Below are 24,408 nucleotides of genomic sequence, written 5' to 3'. Positions count from 1 at the left end.
TAAAGTTTTTCAAGGAACAGTATATAAACTAATGAGTCTGGAATAAGATGCTGAATTGTAATCAAGATCTTGTAATCAGAACCAGAATTAATCTCATCAGTTGTTCTCAAATTTGAGTATTTATATGATAAGCTAATATGCTTGTTCAAATTATACCTCTTGGGTTGCAGTTCCAGAAATTCTCATTTAATAGTTTGGAAGTTAGGCCCTAACACCTATATCTTAAAATAAGTATCCCCAATATTTTTTCCCTTATTAATACAATGTTTATTTATCTTCCCTGTCAAGCCCTGAGCCAGTCACTTTCCCCAGGCAGCCCAGGGAAGTATATGGGAAGGAACACATAGGGCAGACAAGACACAGGAGAAAGAACTATGTGAGGTGGACAAGGCTCCTTGACATGGCGAAGATGAGAAAGGCCACCATCAGGCAGAAGAGCCCCAAGGCCTTCGAGAGGGCAAAGCCCAAAATGACATAGAAGAGCTGCTGCTGCAGAGAAGGGTTCCTGGCATAACCAATGATTAGGCTTCCAAACACAGTCCCGATCCCAGTGCCAGAGCCAGCCATCCCAACTGTGGCAGGCCCAGTGCCAATAAACTTGGCTGCTGTGGCAATGTCCCTTGAAATGATACTGGTTTGGAAGCTGCGGCTAGGGACAAGTGACGTCAGGGGACAAGGGACTGCAAAGCTGCTGAGGCTCTCTTCTGTTGGTGTCTTTGGTCTGTTCAGCACTACTGTACACAGTGGTCAGCTCTGCAGCTGGGAGGTGCTCCTGACCAACGACGGGGTGGACAGTGGCAGGAGAGCTGCTCCCAGGGCAGACAATGGAGTCCCAAATGATTCTGATGTGGTCCGTAGAAAGAGAAACACTGTTTATAGAGGATTTTATACTACAAAGTAATTTATGAGACTACCTATTTGCTGTACTATTTGGTAGTGTGAAAACTGTTTTTGTTTTTGTTTTCTATTTTGTGTGAAAATTAAGCCTGCTTCAAGAATTTCAGACAGACTTTGCAAACTTAAGAGTAGTCACAGGGAAACACTCTGGTAAAAAGAGCATTAGTCTCACTTTTAGAAGTAGAACTGAGGTTTATTTATGCTATCTGAAGCAAACCCAACATCTCTGAATTTCCATTTCTCAAACAGAACGAGTATTAAACCTATCCTACTAACCTTACAAATCTGTGTAAGGTTCAAAATGAGTGTGACAACATGCTAAGACAAAGTAAGACCTAACCATCACTGCCTGCCTGCCTGTCTGTTCTTTCTTTCCTTCCTTCCTTCCTTCCTCTTTCTTTCTTTTTCATTCTCTCTTTTTTCCTCTTTGTGAGACAGGGTTTCACTATATAGTTCAGGCTGGCCTTGAACTCACCACAATCCTCCTGCCTCAGTCTCCCTAACACTATGATTACAGCATGTGTCACAATGCTTGGCTAACATTGCTAGCCTTGATCACTATGTTTTTGACTGACATATTTGCCTGAACTGAAGAAACAATTTTTAGCTTCAAGGACATCTTTTTCTTTGAATAATCTCTGCAGATTTCTACTAATGGACAGTTAGACTTCTAATAACAGAACTCCTTCATATTACAATTTAGACAACAGGTAAGGAAAACCTATGAGCAACATGATCAAGGTTACAAAATTTTAGTAATTGACAGTGAAAACCAGGTTTTAAGCCTTTTGATTATTAATCTAGGTCATTTCCCACCATATTTCATTCAGTTGTCTTTCTCATTCTTCCTTATAATCCACAAGTTATGTGATCTGGCACACACTTAAGTTTGAGTACCACGATCCTACTGCATTAGCTATAGTATTGGGGTGGAAATCACTGTTGTCACTTATTTTATAAACAGCTTTATCATGGTATTATTCACATACCAAAAATTCACTAATTTAAATTGCATAATACAATGGCTTTTAGTATATCATGGACGTGTGCAACCATTATCAGAATCAACTATACATTTTCATAGCTCAAAAAAAAAACAAAAAAATCCAGCTGACAGCAGTCACGCTCCATCTTTCTCTGCCTTCAGCCTCTGGCAACCACTAATTTTGTTTGGCATAGTCTATACCTTTCATATGAATGGACTCATACAATATGTGATCTCTGTGACTGCTTTCTTTCACTTAGCATGTTCTCCATATGTACTTACCGTTTTATAATTATCAGAGGAACACCAATATAGTTCAGAAATAAAAAAAATTATTCCACTTTAATATAAAAAATTAACATTTTATTCTTGCAAGCTCTTTCTCCCCCTCAGCAAATGCATTTTTATCTGACCGGAAAACAAAGAGAAACTGCCCTTTACCTGTACTCAGCTCAGACCACCCTGAGAACCAAGCGCCCCGCCTCCCAGCGCGCAGATGCGCTCTTGGCTGCAGGGAGAAGCGGCCCCGCCCATCCCCGCTGGCGCCTTGCTTACGTCACTGCTTCGAGCCCACGTTCCTCGCAGTCCCTCCTTCCCGGTCGCGCTAACTTTGACAGGGAACGATGGCGGCGACGGGTTCTGCAGGGTTACCGGCAACCGTGTCGGAAAAGCAAGAGTTTTACCAGCTTCTGAAGAACCTGATAAACCCAAGCTGTATGGTGCGGAGGCAAGCAGAGGAAATCTATGAAAACATACCAGGTCTGTGTAAGACTACATTCCTCTTAGATGCCGTCAGAAACAGAAGAGTAGGTTATGAGGTGAGGCAAATGGCTGCCGCGCTGCTACGACGGCTTTTGTCCTCTGGGTTTGAGGAGGTCTATCCAAATCTGCCTTTCGATGTTCAGAGGGATGTCAAGATTGAACTGATACTGGCTGTTAAGTTAGAAACACATGCTAGCATGAGGAAGAAGCTTTGTGATATTTTTGCTGTGCTGGCTAGGAATTTGATAGATGAGAATGGCACTAACCATTGGCCAGAAGGTCTGAAGTTCCTTATTGATTCAATCCACTCTAAAAATGTAGTTCTGTGGGAAGTTGCACTTCATGTGTTTTGGCACTTTCCTGGGATTTTTGGGAACCAAGACCGACACGATTTGGATATCATCAAAAGGTTGTTGGACCAATGTATTCAAGATCAAGAACATCCAGCAATCAGGACATTATCTGCTAGAGCTGCAGCCGCATTTGTACTTGCTAATGAGAATAATATTGCACTTTTCAAAGACTTTTCAGACTTGCTTCCAGGAATCTTACAGGCTGTGAATGACTCATGCTACCAGGATGATGATTCCGTACTAGAGTCCCTTGTTGAGATTGCAGATACCGTACCTAAGTACTTGGGTCCTTATTTAGAAGATACTCTACAGTTGAGCCTGAAGTTATGTGGAGACTCTAGACTTAGTAATCTGCAACGCCAGCTGGCTCTTGAAGTAATAGTGACCTTATCTGAAACTGCAACACCAATGTTGAAAAAGCATACAAATATTATTGCACAGGCTGTTCCTCATATATTAGCAATGATGGTTGAGCTACAAGATGATGAGGACTGGGTAAATGCTGATGAAATGGAAGAAGATGATTTTGACAGTAATGCAGTTGCTGCTGAGAGTGCACTAGACAGACTGGCTTGTGGGCTTGGTGGAAAAATTGTCTTACCAATGACCAAAGAGCATATCATGCAGATGCTTCAGAGCCCTGACTGGAAATGTCGACATGCTGGATTAATGGCCTTATCTGCCATTGGAGAAGGCTGCCATCAGCAAATGGAACCAATTCTAGATGAAACAGTTAACTCTGTTTTGCTTTTTCTTCAGGATCCTCACCCAAGGGTAAGGGCTGCAGCCTGTACTACTCTTGGACAGATGGCTACAGATTTTGCACCTAGTTTCCAAAAGAAATTCCATGAAACAGTGATTGCAGCTTTGTTGCGTACTATGGAAAATCAAGGTAATCAGCGTGTGCAATCTCATGCAGCTTCTGCCCTTATTATTTTTATTGAAGACTGTCCTAAATCATTGCTAGTTCTATATTTGGATAGTATGGTGAAAAATCTGCATTCCATTTTGGTGATTAAACTTCAAGAGTTGATTCGGAATGGAACCAAGTTGGCCTTGGAACAACTTGTGACAACGATTGCCTCAGTTGCAGATACCATAGAAGAAAAATTTATTCCATATTATGATACATTTATGCCCTCACTAAAACATATTGTTGAGCTTGCTGCTCAGAAGGAGCTCAAGCCTCTGAGGGGAAAGACTATTGAGTGCATTAGCCATGTTGGTCTTGCTGTTGGAAAGGAAAAATTTATGGAAGATATATCAAATGTGATGCAGCTGTTGCTGAAGGCACAGTCAGACTTAAATAATATGGAAGATGATGATCCTCAGACATCTTACTTGGTTTCAGCATGGGCTAGAATGTGTAAAATTCTTGGAAAAGATTTTCAACAGTACCTCCCATTAGTTATTGAGCCTCTTATTAAGACTGCCTCAGCTAAACCTGATGTGGCTCTCTTAGACACACAAGACGTGGAAAATATGAGTGATGATGATGGTTGGCAATTTGTAAATCTTGGAGACCAGCAAAGTTTTGGAATTAAAACTTCAGGACTTGAAGCAAAAGCAACTGCTTGCCAGATGTTGGTTTACTATGCCAAGGAATTAAGAGAAGGATTTATAGAATATACAGAACAAGTTGTTAAACTGATGATTCCTTTACTGAAATTTTATTTCCATGACAATGTTCGAGTAGCAGCAGCAGAATCCATGCCTTTTCTCCTGGAATGTGCAAGAAGTCGTGGCCCAGAGTATATTTCACAGATGTGGAAGTGTATATGTGATCCTTTAATCAAGGCAATTGGGACTGAGCCTGATACAGATGTACTTTCAGAAATAATGAATTCATTTGCAAAATCCATTGAGGTAATGGGAGATGGTTGCCTTAATGATGAACACTTGGAAGAACTGGGAGGAATATTGAAAGCAAAACTTGAAGGACACTTTAAAAACCAAGAATTACGACAGGTTAAAAGACAAGAAGAGAACTATGACCAACAGGTTGAGATGTCTCTACAAGATGAAGATGAATGCGATGTTTATATTCTGACCAAAGTATCAGATATTTTGCACTCATTATTTAGTACTTATAAGGAGAAGATTTTACCATGGTTTGAACAGCTACTTCCATTAATTGTAAATCTAATTTGTTCAAGTAGGCCATGGCCAGACAGACAATGGGGATTGTGCATATTTGATGATATTATAGAGCACTGCAGTCCAACTTCATTTAAATATGTGGAATATTTTCGGTGGCCAATGCTACTAAATATGCGAGACAACAACCCTGAGGTCAGGCAAGCTGCTGCTTATGGTTTGGGTGTTATGGCACAGTTTGGTGGTGATGATTATCGTTCTTTATGTTCAGAAGCTGTTCCATTGTTGGTAAAAGTTATTAAGTGTGCAAATTCCAAAACCAAAAAAAATGTAATTGCTACAGAGAACTGCATCTCAGCAATAGGGAAGATTTTGAAGTTTAAGCCTAACTGTGTAAATGTAGATGAAGTTCTTCCACACTGGTTATCATGGCTTCCATTGCATGAAGATAAGGAGGAAGCTATTCAGACTTTGAGTTTTCTTTGTGACTTAATTGAAAGTAACCACCCAATTGTAATTGGTCCAAATAATTCAAATCTTCCCAAAATAGTCAGTATAATTGCAGAAGGAAAGATTAATGAGACTATTAACTGTGAAGATCCTTGTGCCAAACGTCTAGCTAATGTTGTTCGTCAGATAAAGACTTCTGAAGAGTTATGGTTGGAATGCATATCCCACCTTGATGATGAACAGCAGGAAGCTCTGCTGGAGTTGCTAAATTTTGCTTAAACCACTTTTAATATTACTTGACTATAATCTATTATAAAATAGCTACGAATAAATGTTGTAAATGTATTCCATTATAAGTAGACCTTTCTGCCAAGCAGTTTATATTTTTCTCCCATGTTTCTCCAGGATTAGTGTTACAGTCTTCTGTTTATTTTGCATGTTTTATCTCTTAAATGTAGACTTTGGTGATAATCTGTGCTTCCAGTTGTCTTAGAATGTTTTTCACCTTTTCTGTTTGGTTTGAAGTATATAATTGTTGCTATTTGTCTGAACTATAAATGCTGGTCAAGCAGTATACTGTACTTGGTGCCAAGATGCTATGCTATCACAAGAAGCTAAGGCTTACAAAGATAAGGGAGAACTTTCAAGACAAAGATCTTTGGAATGAAGGGTAAGAGATATAGGGTAGGTTTATTCCTCCTTTATTCTACTGCTGGTTTTTATGGTAATAGACAGATGCAGTAACTGGGAGAATTTTAAGATATTGTTGTAAATGTAGGCATTTTCCTTATAATAAATATATATGGATGTTTTCATAGTATACTCCAGAGAACTGGGTGAAATATCCATTCTAGTTTCTAAGATAGTCTTCTGAGACTTTTGACTACTTTTAAACCTCCTTAACCAAACTAGTCTCCATGTGTGTGCATACCCAGAATTTTAAGAACCATTCTTTTTTTTTTCTTTTTATGAGCAGAATATATTTATTGAGAGAAAAAAAGCTCCTGTCCAAGAGAGGGACAGGAGGGGGGCCCGAGCGGATAGTTCCCCTGATTAAGAACCATTCTTAATGAAAAGAAAGTTCAGGTACATCTAACACTGGTAGCATGTAAGGTACTATAATACATTGTTTGACAATAGGAATCAATATTTATGGGAGTCAGTGTTAAATGTTTCAACAGAGTATTCCTTTATGTAGATATACCATTTTACCCCTGTAAAAGAGCTCAACAAGAATGAACTGCATTCAGAATGCAGCTGAAACAAATTTTTATTTTAAAGACACAAACATTCTATGGTAGTACTGAAGGGTATACTTTTGTTAAAATGAAACAAACTCAATTTTATATTTAAATATTAAAATAGCTTTGAGACTAGTCTTTGTCAGCATATGTTTATTATAAGAAAACAGTTCTACAAATCTAGGGTTAGTTATATTGATTAGAATGTCAGTCTTTAGTGTTGAGCTTCTTGTAGTGTAGTAAAAGGTTTCTACTCACCAAATCATGAATCCAACAGTCAAATACTATACATCTATCATGACTTCCTGAGGCTACTGTGAGTACTGTATATTGTATTTAACAAATAGTTAAGACCTAGTAAGAGCTAAATAAATAATCAGTGTTACTGCATTTGTACCTGTAGTGTATTCTTTCAATAGTTTATAATTCCTTATATGTTAGGATTTCCCCAATTCAGATGGCAGGCCATTTAGGTCATTGTGGATAGAGGTTAAAAGTGTGAGGTCTTACATATGCAATGTCTGTTACATATAATTATTTATTGTTAATTGTGGAGGGGAGAAAGTTAAGGACATTATGTATAGTGCAGTCACAATTTTATTTAAAATATAGGTGAATAAATTAAAAAACACCATCTCAAAGTTTTAACAGATTTTGTCTTAAGTGGTGGGATTAAATGTTTGTTTGTTTTTGCAGTACCGGGGATTGAACTCAGGATCTTACACTTGAGAGGCATGTGCTTATTCTACTGAGCTATCTCCCGAGCCTCTTATAACATATGATGTGTCTGTTATCTTTTTTCTTTTGGTACTGGAGATTAAACTCAGGACCCTGCACTTGCCAGGCAAGCACTTATGCCACTGAGCTATCTCGCCTGTCTGGTAGGATTAAATGTTAAATGGCAGGAATTTTTTCTCACTTATCTATATATTTTTTATGTTTTAAAGAAAGACTACAAAGTAATCTTTAAAACATTTTCTAATTTACCTACAATCAACATATTTCTGTATAAGTGTTGTTTCATTCAACCATATTGTCCTTCCATAATAGCTAAGATTGCTATCATTATAACTTTACATGAACTAGAATTGAAGCTCCTTCTACTAACTTCTACATTAAGAAACCCTAATCAACATGTCTAGCAGCTCTATGCACTCTTGTGTTTGAAGAATTATAAATTCTGCCAGATGGCTTGGAATTAAGCATCTGGAATTGTTGAAGTATGACAGACCTAGTTGTGAATTTTGGCAAAGTACTTTTTTTATTTTTAATCTTTTATTTGTTTATTTATTTATTTGGTACAGGGTCTCCCTATGTGGCTTGGACTCATAGTGATTCTGCTGTCTCAGCCTCTCCAGTGCTGGGATTACAGGCGTGTGCCAGTACAGCTGGTTTCAGTGGCTGGTATGGTGATAGCGGGGATTGAACCAGGGTCCTTGCACTTGCCAGGCAGGCACTCAGACCGCTGAGGTATCTCCCCAGGCCCACAAAGTATGTTCTTAACCTGTGTTATCTTTTCCATCTACAAAATGAAGATAAATTTATGTTGTGAGAATTAAAGGAGATAATGAACATAAAGTGCTTAGTGGCACAAAGTTCAATAAATGGAAGCTATTATTAGAGTCATGAAATAGGGCTGCTGGATAAAAATAAGGGGATATATTTGCTCAGGTAGCTTGGGGTTCAGATTCCTGGGGTTTGTCAAGAATGTCCAGTAAGACGCACAGTTGTTTTGTCAGTTGCTGAAATAGGTTGGTTCTCTGCTCTTTTTTTCCCCATGAGAAGTAAATCTGCAACATGAGGAAAAAAAATCTAGTAAATGTTTTCTAAATTACAAATGTCTTAAATAGTGAGAGAAGACTGAATATCAGAAAAGGAGTGTGTGTGTAGGAGTCCTCTGGGGTTGTTTCCATTTGCCTAACAACTGATATCTACTTACGGGATCCCCGCATACACACAAACCTTTTAGGTTTTGAATTTTAACAGTTATTCACATGTCACAGTAATGACAAACTTCAAGATCTATCTTGACCATTAACTTAAATTTTATTTTTAAAATACATGGTTTATTGTTTGGGGTTTCTTGCTTTACACAACTAACGAGGAAAGAAAATGGGCGTCTTCCAAGTAGATCATCAAAAGTATTATCTGGTTTACTGGATCATAACTTCGTCCCAAAACCCTTAAAGCACATGTAAATTATTTAGTCATTTAAACAGTAATCTTAAAATGTGTCGTACGATTGCAAAACCATACCAATGACTATGTAATGTACAGCTGAAACTTAAAATGTTTGGGAATGTTACCCTGAAGGGTTTTTTTTAAAGCGAAGTTCCATTTCCTTCATTTGTAAAGAACTCAAGGATATAACAGAAAATACGAGATTGATTTCCAAAAATTTCTGAATTGATATTAAGAACTGGGAACAGGAATTTCAAGACTTAGAGGTCTACAAATCACCTCCTTTTCCTTTATATGTGAATATACAATTAAATCCTTCAACTTTCACATCTAAATTCGCAAAATTCCGGCAAACACATGGGAAGAGGGATGCCAAAGGTGTAAATTTTACAAGGGAGAGCGTTTACGTTTTGTGCCTTCTACTTATTAACAAGATTACCTAGCAGTGTCTTTTATAGTAAATTATTTTTTAGGACTGGCAAAAGTCTAGCAAATGAACCATCCTTTTGCAGTACCCGTTATTAAAATTTCCTCTAGCTTCCTCGCCTAGAGATTACCCCGGCGCAGGCGCTCTACTCCCTCCCCGCCCCCTAGCACTTGTTCGCGGGCTGATGACATCATTAGTACGCGCAGCAAACCCTATCTCTTGGCCTGCGCTGGAGGCGAAGTCCTTGCTTTCGTACGGCGTAGCGGGACAGGGGCGGGCTTTGTTCTGCTGCGCATGCGCGCCGGTGATGGCGACTCTGCCTCTTTCTTTGCCTCTTTCCACAGCTCTCCCCTGCTGGGGGGACTGAGTGCCCTCCCCTTTCTCTCTGTCCCTCCCCTTCCCCCCTCCCCCTCCCGCCCGCCCAGCGGGCTTCTAACTGACAGTTGTCGCCGGGCCCCGTGCGTACGCCGCCTCCTCCTGCCCGGGTTCCCCGCAGGTAGAGAGGGGCGGGAGGGGGTGTGAGGGAAAGGAGGAGCCGGAGCCGCCGCGGCCCAGAGCAGCGGCCCACTCCAGGGAGGCGAAAGGAGAATCCCTCCTTCCTTATTCCTTGCCCCCTCCCAGCCCGCGCCGGCCCGGGAGGGGGTGGGGCGCCGAGGCTGCAGCGGCCGGGCCGGGCCTGACCGGTGGAAAGCGGCCGGCCGGCCGGGCGGGACGCGGAGGGAGAAGCCGGCCGGGGCCGCGCGCCGCCGGGGGGAGGGGAGAGGAGGGCACCTAGGCTCTCCTCTTCTCTCCCCCCTCCCCCGCGCCATGTAACCCCGCCCCGCCGCTGGCGAGCTCCAGACCCCCGCGCGCCGCGACCCGGCCGGTGGCTGTGGAGAGTGAGGCCCGATGCGGCAGGGGCTGCGCCGCGCGGCCGAGCCGTGAGGAAGCGGCCCGCTCGCGCGCCCCCCGGCGCCTCGAGCAGCCGTCCGCACCGCCCCGCCTGGGCCTGCCGGGGGCATGAGCGTGCCCGAGACGCCGGGGGAGATGGAGCCGGCCGGGGAGGAGGAGCGGCCGCCACCGGCGGCGGAGGAAGAGGACGAGGAGAAGGTGGCAGCGGGAGCCCCGGAGCCGGCCCCCGGGAGCAGCGCCTCCTCGCCGGAGGACGCGGACGAGCGGGAGGAGGCGGCGGAGGCGATGGTGGTCGCGGGCGGTGGCTGCAGGGAGCAGGAGCTGACCTATGAGCTGCAGCAGGGCTACCGCATCCTGGGCGAGTTCTTGCAGGAGAAGCACCGGGGCCTCACCGCCCCCTTCCTGCAGCCCTTGGGGGGCGTTGCCTCCGGGGAGGAGGAGGTAGCCGAGGGGCCGCGCGGCGTGGGCCGGGGCGGTCGCGCCCTCCCGCAGCAGCCGGGGCAGGGCATGTGTCTGTTGAAGATGGAGGAGAAGTTCGCCAGTGGCCAGTACGGGGGCATCACGGAGTTTGTGGCGGACTTCAGGGCAATGCTGGAAGCGTGCTACCGCCTGCACGGAGTGGACCACTGGGTCTCCAAGCAGGGCCAGAAGCTGGAGATGCTGCTGGAGCAGAAGTTGGCGCTTCTCTCCCGGTAAGCCAGCGGGTCCCGGTTGGGACTGACAGACAGACACAAACACACCCTCCCTCACACGTGTCCGAGGATGGGTGGGGCCAGGGCCGGGGGGCGGCGCTGATAGGTGCGGACTCCGAGCTGGGCGCCCCGGAGGAGGAGCGGTGCGGGCTTGGGGGTGTGGGCTTGCGCTCGCCCGCAGGGCCCAGCGGGAGCAACTAGGGTGTGGATGCCCCGGGGGTGGTGCCCGTGGGGACGGTGCCCGGCGGAGGCCGAGGGACGCTTGTGTGGGATGAAAGTGCAACCTGCAGCCTACACAAGGTTTTAGCAAGACGTGTAAGTTTTTGGAAAAAGAATTTTGGCTCTGGTAGAAAGGTGCTTTCAAACCAGTAGAAATGCCTTTTATCTTGTGTTACCCTCTTCAGCCACCACAGATTTATAGACTGTTAGGAGGTAATGATTACTGTGGCATACTCTTGAACTTTTCTGTTTCATTTGAGGATATATTTTTTGTAATAGCAAATGTACTAATACACGTTTTTAATAAGTTTAGACATTTGTGTAGTGGGGTTTTGTTTTGCTTTTTGTTTGTTGTGGTGCTGAGGAGTGGAACCCAGGTCTTTAGGCATGCAGGTTAAGCATTCTAGCCCTGAGCTACTTCTCCAGCCCTTAAACGTTTGTTTTTATTCTATCAGAAATGAAGGCAATTCAGATAGTGCTGTGCTTTTGATATATGCTGCCCATGTATCATATTTTCCAAGGAATAAACTAAAACACAAGAGGATACTAAAATATCATTTTATAATCATCATATAGCTGAAATAAGCCAAATTAATTTAAGTGTAAGTTCTTTTGGAATAGAAAATCAAATGAAGTGAAATAATTTGTTTACAAGCTAAGTGAAGTTAATCAAGCCACTTAACCTTTTAGGCCTCATTTTCCTCATCTTTAAAACAGATATCATAAAACCACCTGTCCCATTAAGTTCCTGTGAGGATTAAGTGAATTAAAGGAATGTAAAAATCACCAATGTTGATTACATAGCCCATTTTATTAGACCTAATAATAATAGTGGTAGTGTGGGGAGATAGCTCAGGAGAATAAGCGCTTACCTGGTAAGCACAAGGGCCTGAGTTCAATCCCCAGTTCCACCAAAAATAAATAATACTGGTAGTAGTTGAATGACCGTCTACCCCACATCTGAAAGTAGTTGTATGTTTCTATGGGATAGCTCCGTTAAAATTGTCTTATAATTTTTTTTTTTTTTTCTCAGTATCAGGAGTTGAATCCAGGGAGTACTGAGCTATATCCCCCTCTAATTTATTTAACTTATTTTTTTATTTTGAGAAAAAATCTCATAAATTACCCAGGCTGGTCCAGAATTTGCTATCATGAGTAACTGAAATTACAGGCATATCCTACCAAGACTGTCTTTATTATATAATTTTGAAATAATCTGATCTCAATTTGTCACTAGCTTCCCATGTACTATTTGCAAGATTGTCAGTGACTTGTTTCACTGAAATACTGATATAATGCATAATTCCATAGGGAAATTCTCTATAAGCAGCCTCTTCTTGAATCCTTTCATGAAGTAACATTACTGTTTTTGTTAATAGAATAATCACAAATTGTTAGTAAATTACCTTTATTTTATTTTATTTTTTTGTGGAACCGGGGATTGAACTCAGGCCCTTGCGCTTGCCAGAGAAGCACTTATTCCACTGAGCCATCACCCCAGCCCACCTTTAATATTTTATATTCTGATTGATTCTTCTGTAGTATATTTGCTGCCCTTGTCTCAGTATAATATGGCTATCGTTCATAAGAAATCCATTCACGTATTTTTGAGTAGTAAAATATATTCCAAATTGTCACAGGGTTTTAGACCTGGGAGAAACCTTAGAGTTCTTCTAGTCTATCTGGTTTGGTTTTTTTTTCCTTTTGTTTGTTTGTTTTTTAAGGGAAGAGTCTACAGGCTATTCAGGGTCTCACTACTGGATTGGACTCATAGTGATCCACCTGTTTATAGCCTTCCAAGAGCTGGGATTCCAGGCATGCATCACCACGCCCAGACTCAATCCCCGACTCCCTGCATGCTGGGGGTGGGGTCAGCACTGGCACAGCAGGCGGGGAGATGGGAGATCCAACGGAAGCCCCTGCACTGCTTGCAAGCACTTTAATCTCTGAGCTATTTGGCCGGCCTTTCTGTCTGGTTTTACAGATGTGAAAAAGAGGGATTTAGAATGAGCTGCACCAAAATGCTAAATACTATATGGGTTTAACTGAACTATAAATGTTTTCAAAAACATTGTGTGTTTAATACATTTTAGTCTTAAAAAGAGGAAAAGAAAACTTTCTTTTTTTCATAAAGGTAAATTGCTAGATGTTTAGAACCCTCATTCCTGTTGGCTAAGGTTCAGAAATATATTCTCACGTGTCTCATTTTCCTGGCTATTGAGTCGCTGCACTGTGAACCCATGATTTTAACAAGCAAGGTTTATTTCATTTTACAGTTTCCAGTAGTTTTACTCCATAGTCCAGTGGCTCCAAGGCAGGAGAGTAGCTGTGGTGGCTGCCAGGAATCAGAGAGCTCAAGGGGAGCCAGAAAGAGAGACTGTCCTTCCAGGTGAAACACACAATTACCTGCCTCTTCGGACTAAATCTGGCCAGATCCTAATTCCTGCTGGCAAGTCACCTGTAAGCCCCCATAATCTATCATGTCAGCTTCCAAAGTCCCACCTACATATGAACACCTAAAGCATTTGGATAATGTTTGGCTCTAAATCATAATACAATTTAGTGTTTTAACTTGGAAATTACAACTTATAATATTGCATAGTTTATAAATATGTTTTCTGACATATTTAGCCTAGGAGGGGTGAAATTCTTGCATTGTAGCAGTAAAGAACTATATGATAAGTTTCATATAGTTCTAAATCCTTTTTTGAACCTATATTTGATGTATGCAAGTATATGTAAATAGTAATTTTGCTAGACCATGTTTGTGCATCTTAGAAAGTCATTTCTTTTTCTATAAAATTACTCTAAAATCTGAGTTATAACTGAAGTTATAACTAAAGCTTTGAGTGTGTACAACTTTGAGAAAAGCATAGGTTACAAGAAAAAGGTGGGGAGGGTGCTGGGGATGTAGTCATTGTGAAATTTTTGAGTTCATTCTCCAATTTCATAAATAAGACTTAAGTACCTTATTTATGAAACTCATTCTTTTAGTAATAAAACCAGTGATTCACTTAGATGTTGCCTTCTGGTGTACATCTGTGAGACATACAATTAACTCTTGCTTTCAAATTGTAAAGATAATTCTGCTGCTCCATATAATACTGAGTCTTCTAATGAGCAGTAAATGAGGTATAAATGAGGCACATTTATATTAAAAGAGTATGCCACATTCATTAAAGAGCTTCCCAGTAGCATTTAGTACCTTGGGCACATTGTAAGTTGGGCATTTAGTAACTTGGATCTTAATCTCTTTATCTGTACCGTAAGAATATTAGGTTAGATTAGGTGATTGTACAAGTATTTTAAGTATCTTCTATAGTTAAACACTCATGTCCCTAAAATCAAAAGGTAAGATTCTTGCCCTTATGTAGTTCAAGTTTAGTGGGGAAACACTTAAAAAAAGTAGTGTTCCTATAAAGGATGTACATGGAAAAAGTTTAGAGGAAGAAGGCTTAAAACTGAAGGGGAAGGGATGAAAGTGGGAATGGTAAGTGAGAAAAGGAAAGAAGGGAAAGAGTTGTGTAAAGCTATATTAGAGTTTATACTTGAAATGATTCTTTTCATTATAATTATTAACATATATTTTTAAAAATTAATTAGTTTGACTTGTGTATTTCTGTTCATGCATATGTCATGCTTTAATTTTACTTTACCCTCCCCAATCCCTGTCTTCTGTCTTCACTAATAGTCCCTCTTCTACATTTATATCATATTTTTTCCAGTCTCTATATATGAAAGAAAATGTGTAATACTTGTCTTTATCTGGCTTATTGCACTTAAAATTATGATCTCCAGTTCCACTCATTTGCCTGCAAATATGATTTCATTCTTCTAAATAATATAATTCTATTCTTTAAACATTCATCTGTTGATGAACAGCTAGACTGATTCCATAACTTAGCTTTTATTTTATTTATTTTTTTAAATGTATTTGGTACAGGGTCTACAGGGTCTCACTATATAAGTAGATCAGACTCATGGATCCTACTATTTAGTCTTCCAAGTGCTGGGATTACAGTTGTGTGTCACCATGCCCAGTCTCAATCCCTGTCCCAGCACACCCCAGGGGCGGGGCTGGCACATCAGGCCCAGGGATCAAACGCCTGGCCCCTGCATCTGCCTGAGCAGGTGCTTTAATCCGCTGAGCTATTTGGCCAGCCCAATTTAGCTTTCTTGTGAATAGTGCCACAATAAACATTCACATACAGGTGTCTCTTTGGTATGCTGGCTTTACTTTTTTTTAGAGTGATATATATCCAGGAATGGTATAGCTGAATCATATAGTGGTTCTTTGTTTGTTTGTTTCGAGGAACCTTTGAACCATTTTCTGTATTCTTTTCCCTCATATCCTTACCAGCCTTTGTTATTTTTAATTTTATTGATAATAGCATTCTTACTGAGGTGAGATGGAATTTCAGTGGTTTCAATTTACATTTTCTTAGTGTCTAAAGGTGTTGAACATTTTTTTCATACAATTATTGACCTTTTGTACTTCTTTTGAGAAGTGTCTGTTCAGATCATTGACTCATTTTGTTGATTGGCTTGGTGAGCTAATTCTTGCAGGAGTTAAATATTGCTACTGAATTTTTAAGAAGTATTAACAAATACTCTAGAATGCTGAATTACAATAAAGCAAGGCATGATATACTATGTTTCTGGAAACTGTAATTCTTTGTTTTAATATGTTGTCTAGAGTCATGTGTGCAACTTATAGGGTGAGGGAAGAAAATATTAGAACTTTAGTATAATCTATTTTGTTTTTCTAAAAAGTTTTTTGTGAGTAACAAACATGAAATGTATATTATCTATAAATTTATAAATGTTATATATGTAATATATAAATATATACTTATGATAGAACTATGACTTAAGGCTGCCTTTTTCATTTCTAAAACCTGTGTAAATGCTTGAATGAATTTTAGATTGACCTACAGTTGTATATCTTGTCTTTTCTAAAGTGACACTGTCAAGCCAGCCAAATAGCTCAGTGGATTAAAGTGTCTGCTTAGGTAGTCATAGGGGTCAGGGTTCCATCCCCCTGCCATGCTGGCCCTGCCCCTAGGGCATGCTGAGACAGCTATTGAGATTGGGAGTGGTGGTATACCCCTGTAATCCCAGTGCCTGGAAGGCTAAAAAACAGGAAGGATCATTACAAGTCCAATCTGTGTAGTGAGACCCTGAGGACCCTGTACTAAATACATAAATAAAAAGATAAAGTGACACTATATTTTCACCAGCCCAGCACATGTTTGAAAACTTTATGTATTTATTTTTTTGTTTTAGGGAAGGGTCTACAGGGTGTTTAGGGTCTCACTACTAGATCGGACTCTTAGTGATCCACTTGTTTACAGCCTCTCAAGTTTTGGGATTACAGGTGCACACCACCATGCCCAGTCTCAATTGCCCTCTCAGCATGCCCCTTGCTGGGACAGCACTGCAGGCCTGGGGATCGAACTCTTGGCCCCTGTGCCTGTTTGCAGGTGCTTTAATCCACTGAGCTATTTGGCCAGCCCTGAAAACTTTAAATATTAAAAATAATTTTTGACTACCCATTCCTATATATATTTTCTTATTAGATAACATAACTGTTCTCCAGAATGTTGTTTTACTTTGTCTTTCTGATCCCGAAGATTGAATGTCCCCAGCTTTTATTTTTTATTTTGAGACAGGCACTTGTTAAATCCCAAAGTTGCCCAGTGTGGGCTTGAATTTGCAACCCTCATGACAGCCTCCCAAAGTACTGTGATTACAACCATGTGCTACCATGCATGCCAAAGAAAGTTGTATTTTATGAAGGATTTCATTCATCTGTTCATCTCAGTGCAACTGAGAAATAGTAGTTAGGATTAGAAATAAGGAGGAAGTCATGAGTGGAAAGGAATAGAAAATATTTAATAGGAAGTTAGGGGCAGAGATTTGAAAAATGTCAAATATTAATGGGAATTTTTGCCTCTTCCAAAACTGAATTTATGGGGCTGGTGAGATGGCTCAGTGGTCTAAAGCAGCTACTTAGAACAAACTTAGCGAAGCAAAGGGACCGCGGTTCAATCCCCCAGCACCACATGCCAGCCAGGGCCACCCCCTGGTGGGCTGAGCTGGCCACACACACACACACACACACACACACAAATAAGTAAAATTTAAAAAAAATAAACTGAATTTATTTATTTATTTATTCAGTACAGGATCTCACTACACAGTTTAGATTCATAGTGGTCCTCCTGTCTCAGCCTCCCCAACACTGGGATTATAGGCATGCATTACCACGCCTGATTTCATTGGGCAGCTTGGTGTGGGACTGGCAAGGCATGAGGTACTGGGGATCAGACCAAGGTTCTTGCTCTTGCCAGACAGGCGCTTGGACCGCTGAGCTATCTCCACAGTCCAAAAACTGACTTTAAAATGAAGATATTTTTTAAAACTTTAAGATTATGATTATGCAGTCAAAAGATGGCTTTTCCCAGTTTCAAAGATTGCTGCTAAAGATGTATGATCACTAACCCTAATAGAGGTGAATTTAGATTTTTAATTTTGGCCATTCTGGATAATACTTTAGTAAAAACGAATCTTGAATGTCTTTGTCAAGATTATTTTTGATAATTAAGTTGCTGTTAAAAGTGGTTGTATGTATTGCCTAGAACAATCTTAAAATATAGCTGAAGGTTCTGCATTTGCTTTTTAGTTGGCAGAGTATTTTTCTTGAGGGTGAGATTACAAAGGCATCCTTAAAAAGGTTCAAGAATTTAAATATAGGGGTACCTAAGTACAAGTAAGGGGTACCTAAGTACAAGTACTGTATCAGCTCCTATGTATGTTTTTCTTTCTTTCTTTTTTTTTTTTTTTTTTTTTTTTTGCGGAACCGGGAATTGAACTCAGGTCCATGTGCTTGCCAGGGAAGTGCTTATTCCACTGAGCCATCTCCCCTGCCCCCACTCCTATGTATGTTAAGTTTCATTATTTTGTTGGTTTTGCCTATACTCAATGAAAGTCAAAATCCAGAAGTTAATTGGGAACATTAACAAGAGACTTATTTCTCACAAGTAATCTAACCCCTGCCCTACCCCCACTGGGTTCTGTAATTTTCTCTTTTACATAAATCTTTTTTAAAAATTGGGGGGGACCAGCCAGATAGCTCAGCAGATTAATGTGCCTGCTTAGGCAGACACAGCGACCAGGGTTCTTTCCCTGATATGCTGTACTGGCCCTACCCCAGGGGCACACTAAGAGTGTGATTGAGACTGAGTGTGGTGGTATGCCTGTAATCCCAGCCCCTGGGAGGCTGAAAACAGGAGGATCACTACAAGTCCAATGCCTTTTACTCAGAACTATAGCACGTTAGAGCTTACTATTCCAATAGTTCTTATTATAATAACCATTCTTTTTATAAAAATTATGTTACTTAGTGAAGACCCAGAGAATGTTTAAGTGCAGTGATGAAAGTGGGGGAGTTCTATTAATAAGACATTTATTGAGAACTTGGTTTGTTCTGGGATTTGACATTTGCCTGCCGCCAAAAGTTGTAAGAGCTGGTAGAACACATACACAAATGTGGTATAAGGCAAGGTAAATTAAAGCTGTGATTCTCAAATTTGTTCTGTGTCAAAACACTTAGCTGTTATCATATTATTTGCTCAGCATAACACCCTGAAAAGTTGATGTATGTACTTATGTCATAGAGCATTTTGCTAAAAAGTTTAAAACAAATTAGGGGATGAAGCACATAGTTGAAGGTTTTGGTTGTTTTGTTTTGTTTCCCTCCCTGCAAGTTGGAAAAACATGATCTCTTGGATTTTTGATAGTAAATCTTAGTTCAACTTCTGAAATGACTGTATTCAAAGGGAACATACTTTGAGGACAACTGTGATGAGTAATCTGGGTAGGAGTGTTCATGCTAGGGGGAGGAGCTAAGATTAAAAATATTTTACTACATTTATTCAGGGGATGTACCTTAGTAGAATAGTTCTTGCCTAGATTTAATTCTAGTTTTTAAGCTAGATTTTGAAATTTGGGTAGAATATTACAAGGTGGCACTGAGGAGCTCATTGAACACTTACTTGAGTTACGCTGTTCTCAGCAGTATATAAAGCCCTGTGGGTACAATGGTAAGCATAATCTTGTCCCCTATTTTAAGTTGATAAACAGAAATACAATTAAAAAGATATGGAGGCATGTGAGTATGGAGTATTCTGGGGGAATAGTTTATACACGGTGGTTAGGATTTGTGATGGAGAAGACCTATAGTGGCAGAGACATCTAAAAAGATAGTCTGGGACCAACTCTGAAAATTTTGAATGCTAACTGGAATTTAATATCTAAGTATTGTAAATCTATCACAAGTTTTGACTTGAGGGTGATGTGATGATATGAGGTGTATTTTGAGGTACGAATGTAAAAAGAATAGAAGAAGGAATTGAATTCAAAGGTTTCTGAGTTATTTTATCAAGACATGAACAGGAAACAAAAAATGAGGATACAAAAAAGAATATAAGGGCCAGCCTGATAGCTCAGTGAACTAAAGCGCCTGCCGTGCCGGCCCCACCCGTGGGAGGTGGGCTGAGACAGTGATTGAGACTGGGCACGTGCCTGTAATCCTAGCATTTAGGAGACTGTAAACAGAGGAATCATTACAAGTCCAATCTACTGCGTAATGAGACCCTGTAGACCTTGCTTGAAATACAGGAAAAAAAGAAAGAATATAATTCAGATACAAGTGGCACATGACAAAGTACTTGATGAAAGATGTGAAAGACATGATATCTAAATGAATTGGATCATTTGTGCCCAGATGATTGGGATGCTGAGGGATCATGATAGGAGGCATTTATTTGAACATGGCCAGCTGAGAGTTATTAAGGTTCATGTGAGATGCAATCCCCCAATCATTACGATCTGGGTCAGAGGGGTTAAACTAGAGGAATGGTGGCTAAAGAAATGATAGTACACAAGACAGAGTCTCGTAAAAATACAAAGGGGGGGAAGAGAATTTATATGAGGGTTGATTGTCTTAAAACTGACAAAAAAAATGATTAGAAGGATCAGGATTCAAATGTGTGAGGTATGGCTCAGCATGGTGGTGCATGCCTACAGTCCCAGCATCTGGGATGCATCGCAGCAGGAGAATCACTTGAGTTTCAGGCCAGCCCAAGTTACGTAGTCAGGTCAAGGTCAGTCTGAACTACATAACAAGACCCTATCTCAAAAATCATAAATAAATAAATAAATAAATAAATAAATGTATACTATATAGTAAAGACTGAACAGCTTGAGAAGAGGTAGTTAATGAACAGGGAATAATTCTGGCATAAGTAAAATGACTTTGAAATACTGTAAACTTATAGACTTTATTATTATAAAGAGGTTTTATTCTATTTAAAAATACTAATTTAGGGCTGGTGAGATGGCTCAGTGGTCTAAAGCTCCTACTTAGAACAAACTAAGCCAAGCAAAGCGCAAGGACCGTGGTTCAATCCCCCATCACCACATGCCAGCCAGTCCCGCCCCCTGGTGGGCTGAGCTGGCCACACACACACAAAATAAATAAATAAATAAAATTTTAAAAAATACTAATTTAAGAATGATACAGAATTTGTATAATAAAAAAACTTAATAGTCTAATATGTTTTGCCTTATCATCTGTTTCTCATTGTATTGATATTTCATATTTGTTTTTATTTCACAGAAAAATAGAGTTGATGTTAGTAAATTAGAATTAACCCAGAACGAATAATAGTCATTTTCACCTCCCAGGAACTTACATAATATTATGAATTTTTAAAATTAATATTAAGTTACCTTGGGTTTTGGGCCAGGGAAATAGCTCAGTAGAATAAGTGCTTGAAGGGCCTGAGTTCAATCCCCGGTTCTGCCAAAAAGAAAAAAGAAAAAATTACCTTACATTTTTTTCTTTTTAAATAGGGAAACATTATAAACTCCAGTGGTAACTATCTATCAATACATTTTTTGTTATTTGATTTTTCTTCCTGAAGATTGTTTTGAAACAATCCTCAGTGAATATTTCAAAATTAATTCTGCTTAAAAAACAGGATATTGAGCTGAGGATATAGCGCAGAGGTCTAAGTGCCTGCCTGGCAAGTGTGAGAACCCGGGTTTGATCTCCACCATGCCAGCCACTGAAATCAGGTGTGGTGGTGAATGGCTCTTAGCCACTGGGGTGGCTAAGACAGGAGGATCACTATGAGTCTAAACTGTGTGGCAAAATCCTGTACTAAATAAATAAATAAGAGATAAAAATATTAAAAACCAGGATATTAAGTGTATATGTTTTGCAAAAAGACTGAGGAAAATCAACAAAACATTAATAGTTGTTTGTTGCTCAGTAGAAAAGATCCTGGGGAAAAAATAAATAAATAAATAAAATAAATAAATAAATAAATAAAAGATCCTGGGTATTTTTCTTCTAATTTTTCTATGTTTGTATATCCTATATTTTTTATAGTAAGCATATTATTTTTGCAAAGAATTTAGGTTTTATTGAAAGGAAGTAAACAATTTTGAATAAATTGTTGTCTTTGTCTTGTTGCTAGGAAACAGCACCTGACACCTGGAACTTAAATGAGAAAAGGTTTATTTTGGTTCACAGTGTGCAGAGGTTTTTGATTATAGTCTGATGGCTGCAAGGCAAGGCAGCAAAGGCAGAGGGGCTGGCAGAGGAAAAGTGACCTGGAAGCAGAGTTCAAGGGAAGAGCCAGGAGGGGAGATAAATTTTCAGGCCGCGCTGCCAGTGAACCTCTACTAAACCCATACCAGTAGCAGCAAGTTAGTTATTGTCCTGTTATCCTGTTATCTTCTAATAGGCCCACCTAGAAATACTGAGGCTCTTGAAGGACATCTAAATAGAAAAATAATAACTAAATAGGTAAAAAATTTGATACAGATTTTTTATTTTATGTATCATCAAGGGATTGATAAAGTGCACTCATGTTTAGTATCGTAACTAAGTAATGAAACTGTGGTTTTTAATTTTTCCTTCCACTTTTAAAATTTTTAGTTTCTGCAGTGGCCATTTATATTACTGTTGTAATTTTATTCAAAATATATAAGGGCTAGCCAAATAGCTCAGCAGATTAGGGCTGGGGGTTTGGTCCACAGGCCTGCTGTGTTGGCCCTGCCCCTGGGGCACACTGAGACAGCAATTGAGACTGGGCGTGGTGGCGTACACCTGTGATCCCAGGACTTGGAAGGCTGTAAACAGGAGGATCACTATGAGTCCGAGTAGTGAGACCCTGAACACCCTGTAGACCCTTCCCTAAAATACAAAAAAAAAAAAAAAAAGTACACAATCCACAGATTTTCCAGGTGTGGTTCTAAGAATTTGGGAGTAGCTCATCTTTAAAACTCACCCCAAATTTTGATATTTCAAACATTTAAGTACTTCTATCAGCAGGTGCCTTCAGAAAACAGTATTTCTTCTGATAATGTATTTTGTTTTTAAATGTTAATCTTAGAAGTCATATTTGCTTATTTTTGCTTAGCTATCCCACTAAAGATAAAGTGAGAAGATAGATAAGCCAATTTAAAATAAAACTGCCTAATTATAAACCTATTGCTGTACTTTCTAAGTACCAATGTTCTATATTGAAATCAATGAAAAAAATATTGCCAAGATATTATACAAAGTGAATTGTTATTTAGAACATGAAGTAGTTTGGGGACCTTTCAAGGGATAGCACCCTCCCTCTGAAATACCTTTTGCTAGACAAGTTTTCTTTCAGATAATAACATTTTGCTTTGTAGTAACTATACCTTTGGTTTACAAAAGCTTTAAAGGTTAGAAGTTCCTAATAAATTATAAACTAGTAGCATACTACATTGGGTTTTATGGAAATTACATTCTTATCTTTTTTTTTCTTTATTTAGGACAGGGTCTACAGAGTCTACAGAGTCTCACTATATAGATCAGACTCATAGTGATTCTCCTGTTTTCATCTTCCCAAATTGTGGGATTACAGGCACACCACCTCGCCCAACCACCACACCCAGTCTCAATCACTGTCTCAGTGCGCCCCAGGGGTGGGGCCCGCACAGCAAGCTGGATTGAACCCTGGCCCCTGATTGAACCCTGATAGGCGCTTTAGTCAGCTAAGCTATCAGGCCGGCCCTTTACATTCTTATCCTTCTAAACTCAAAATCAGAAAATCTGTTCCACAAAATGTACACTCAGATAAAATATTAATTTTATTTCCAGTGGCATCTCATTTTTTTAAATCCTGCTTTTCAGTGTCAGAGGCAGATTGCCTAACTGTAAAGAATACCAAAATTTTGCTAAAGAAATAACACCCAGTGAATTCAGGGATTTTTCTCATGTTTTTTCAAAAAGTAAGAACAGAGCCCATATCATTTTGCAGGGAAGCAAACAGATCATCTGAAAAACTTATTTTACACAAAGTTCCCCCGTAGAAGGAGTTACAAAAATACATTGTTTCTGTGTTGACCCACAAACATTTGTGACATATCTGAATTTTTAAATTGAATGATAAAACTATTAGAAAATTATAAATGAAATTGAAGATGTGCTTTATATTTATGCTGAATACTTGAGAACAAGCAAGTTTAAATTTGACTTTTACCACAAGTACATTCTTTTTTTTTTTTTTTTTTTTTTTTTTTGCTCTCTCACTGTATTTATTTTTGTATTTTAGGGAAGGGTCTACAGGGTGTTCAGGGTCTCACTTCTAAATCAGACTCCTAGTGATCCATCCACTTGTTTACAGCCTCCCAAGTGCTAGGATCACAGGTGTGTGTCACCACGCCCAGTCTCAATCACCTTCTCAGCATGCTCCGGTGGTGGGGCCCCGAATAGCTGGCCAGGTGATAGAACCCCCAGCTTGGTCAGCCCTCTCACTTTTTTTTCTCATGCTACCTTATCCAGCCTTTCCTAACCATTCTTCATAGTAGGATCTTTTTTCTTTCTCTTTTTTAATGTATTTAGTTGTTAAGGGTCTCACTATGCAGCTTGGATTCATGATCCTCCTGTTTTCAGCCCTCTCAGTCCTGGGATTACAGGCCTACACCACTACATGTGGACTCTGGCCAGATCAGCCCGATCTGGGTTGGTACAACATGTGGTAATGGGGATCAAACTAGGGTTCCTGCACTTGCCTAAGCTTGCTTAAGCAGGCGCTTTAGTCCACTGAGCTATCTTACTGGCCTGGATTTTTATTTTCTATAGAGTAAATATTTATCTATTGAA

General features: G+C 39.9%; 2 protein-coding genes and 1 pseudogene across 7 annotated transcripts in view; 2 read left to right on the top strand and 1 right to left on the bottom strand.

The window, feature by feature from the left end:
* Positions 1-372: 372 nt before the first annotated feature.
* Positions 373-2,416, bottom strand: LOC101575336 (annotated as a pseudogene).
* Positions 2,417-2,472: 56 nt separating this feature from the next.
* Positions 2,473-24,176, top strand: Ranbp6 (RAN binding protein 6). 5 transcript variants are annotated; one of them, XR_002822336.1, is made up of 3 exons: positions 2,491-2,641; positions 3,757-3,889; positions 24,156-24,176. XR_002822336.1 is itself a non-coding variant. In XM_004637199.2 (2 exons), exons 1-2 carry the CDS (start codon positions 2,506-2,508, stop codon positions 5,821-5,823), a joined length of 2,262 nt encoding a protein of 753 aa, XP_004637256.1. In that variant the 5' UTR covers positions 2,473-2,505; the 3' UTR covers positions 5,824-7,524. The 5 variants fall into 5 exon arrangements, 3 of the variants coding, with proteins under 3 accessions (XP_004637256.1, XP_004637255.1, XP_023577636.1); XR_002822335.1 differs by lacking the exon at positions 24,156-24,176 and adding an exon at positions 4,694-4,776; XM_004637199.2 differs by lacking the exon at positions 24,156-24,176 and having other exon boundaries at positions 2,473-2,700; positions 3,757-7,524.
* The window catches only part of Kiaa2026 (KIAA2026 ortholog), a 101,117-nt gene continuing 86,838 nt past the window's right edge, over positions 10,130-24,408 (top strand). The window contains exons 1-2 of one of the 2 annotated variants that reach the window (XM_023721867.1): positions 10,204-10,725; positions 10,807-10,976. In XM_023721867.1, coding sequence (XP_023577635.1) covers positions 10,393-10,725; positions 10,807-10,976 — 503 coding nt within the window. In that variant the 5' untranslated portion in view covers positions 10,204-10,392. Of the gene's footprint in view, positions 10,977-24,408 lie in introns of both variants that reach the window. The other variant, XM_004637197.2, reaches the window with a different exon arrangement.

This window comes from Octodon degus, unplaced genomic scaffold (assembly GCF_000260255.1).
Source record: "Octodon degus isolate 3935 unplaced genomic scaffold, OctDeg1.0 scaffold00087, whole genome shotgun sequence".
NCBI lineage: Eukaryota > Metazoa > Chordata > Mammalia > Rodentia > Octodontidae > Octodon > Octodon degus.
Note: the sequence above shows the minus strand (reverse complement) of the source record. Positions and strands in the feature narration are given on the sequence as shown.

Bases quoted from the DNA above. Each gene is read 5' to 3' on its own strand.
- Ranbp6 (XM_004637198.2), top strand. From the start codon at position 2,506: ATGGCGGCGACGGGTTCTGCAGGGTTACCGGCAACCGTGTCGGAAAAG.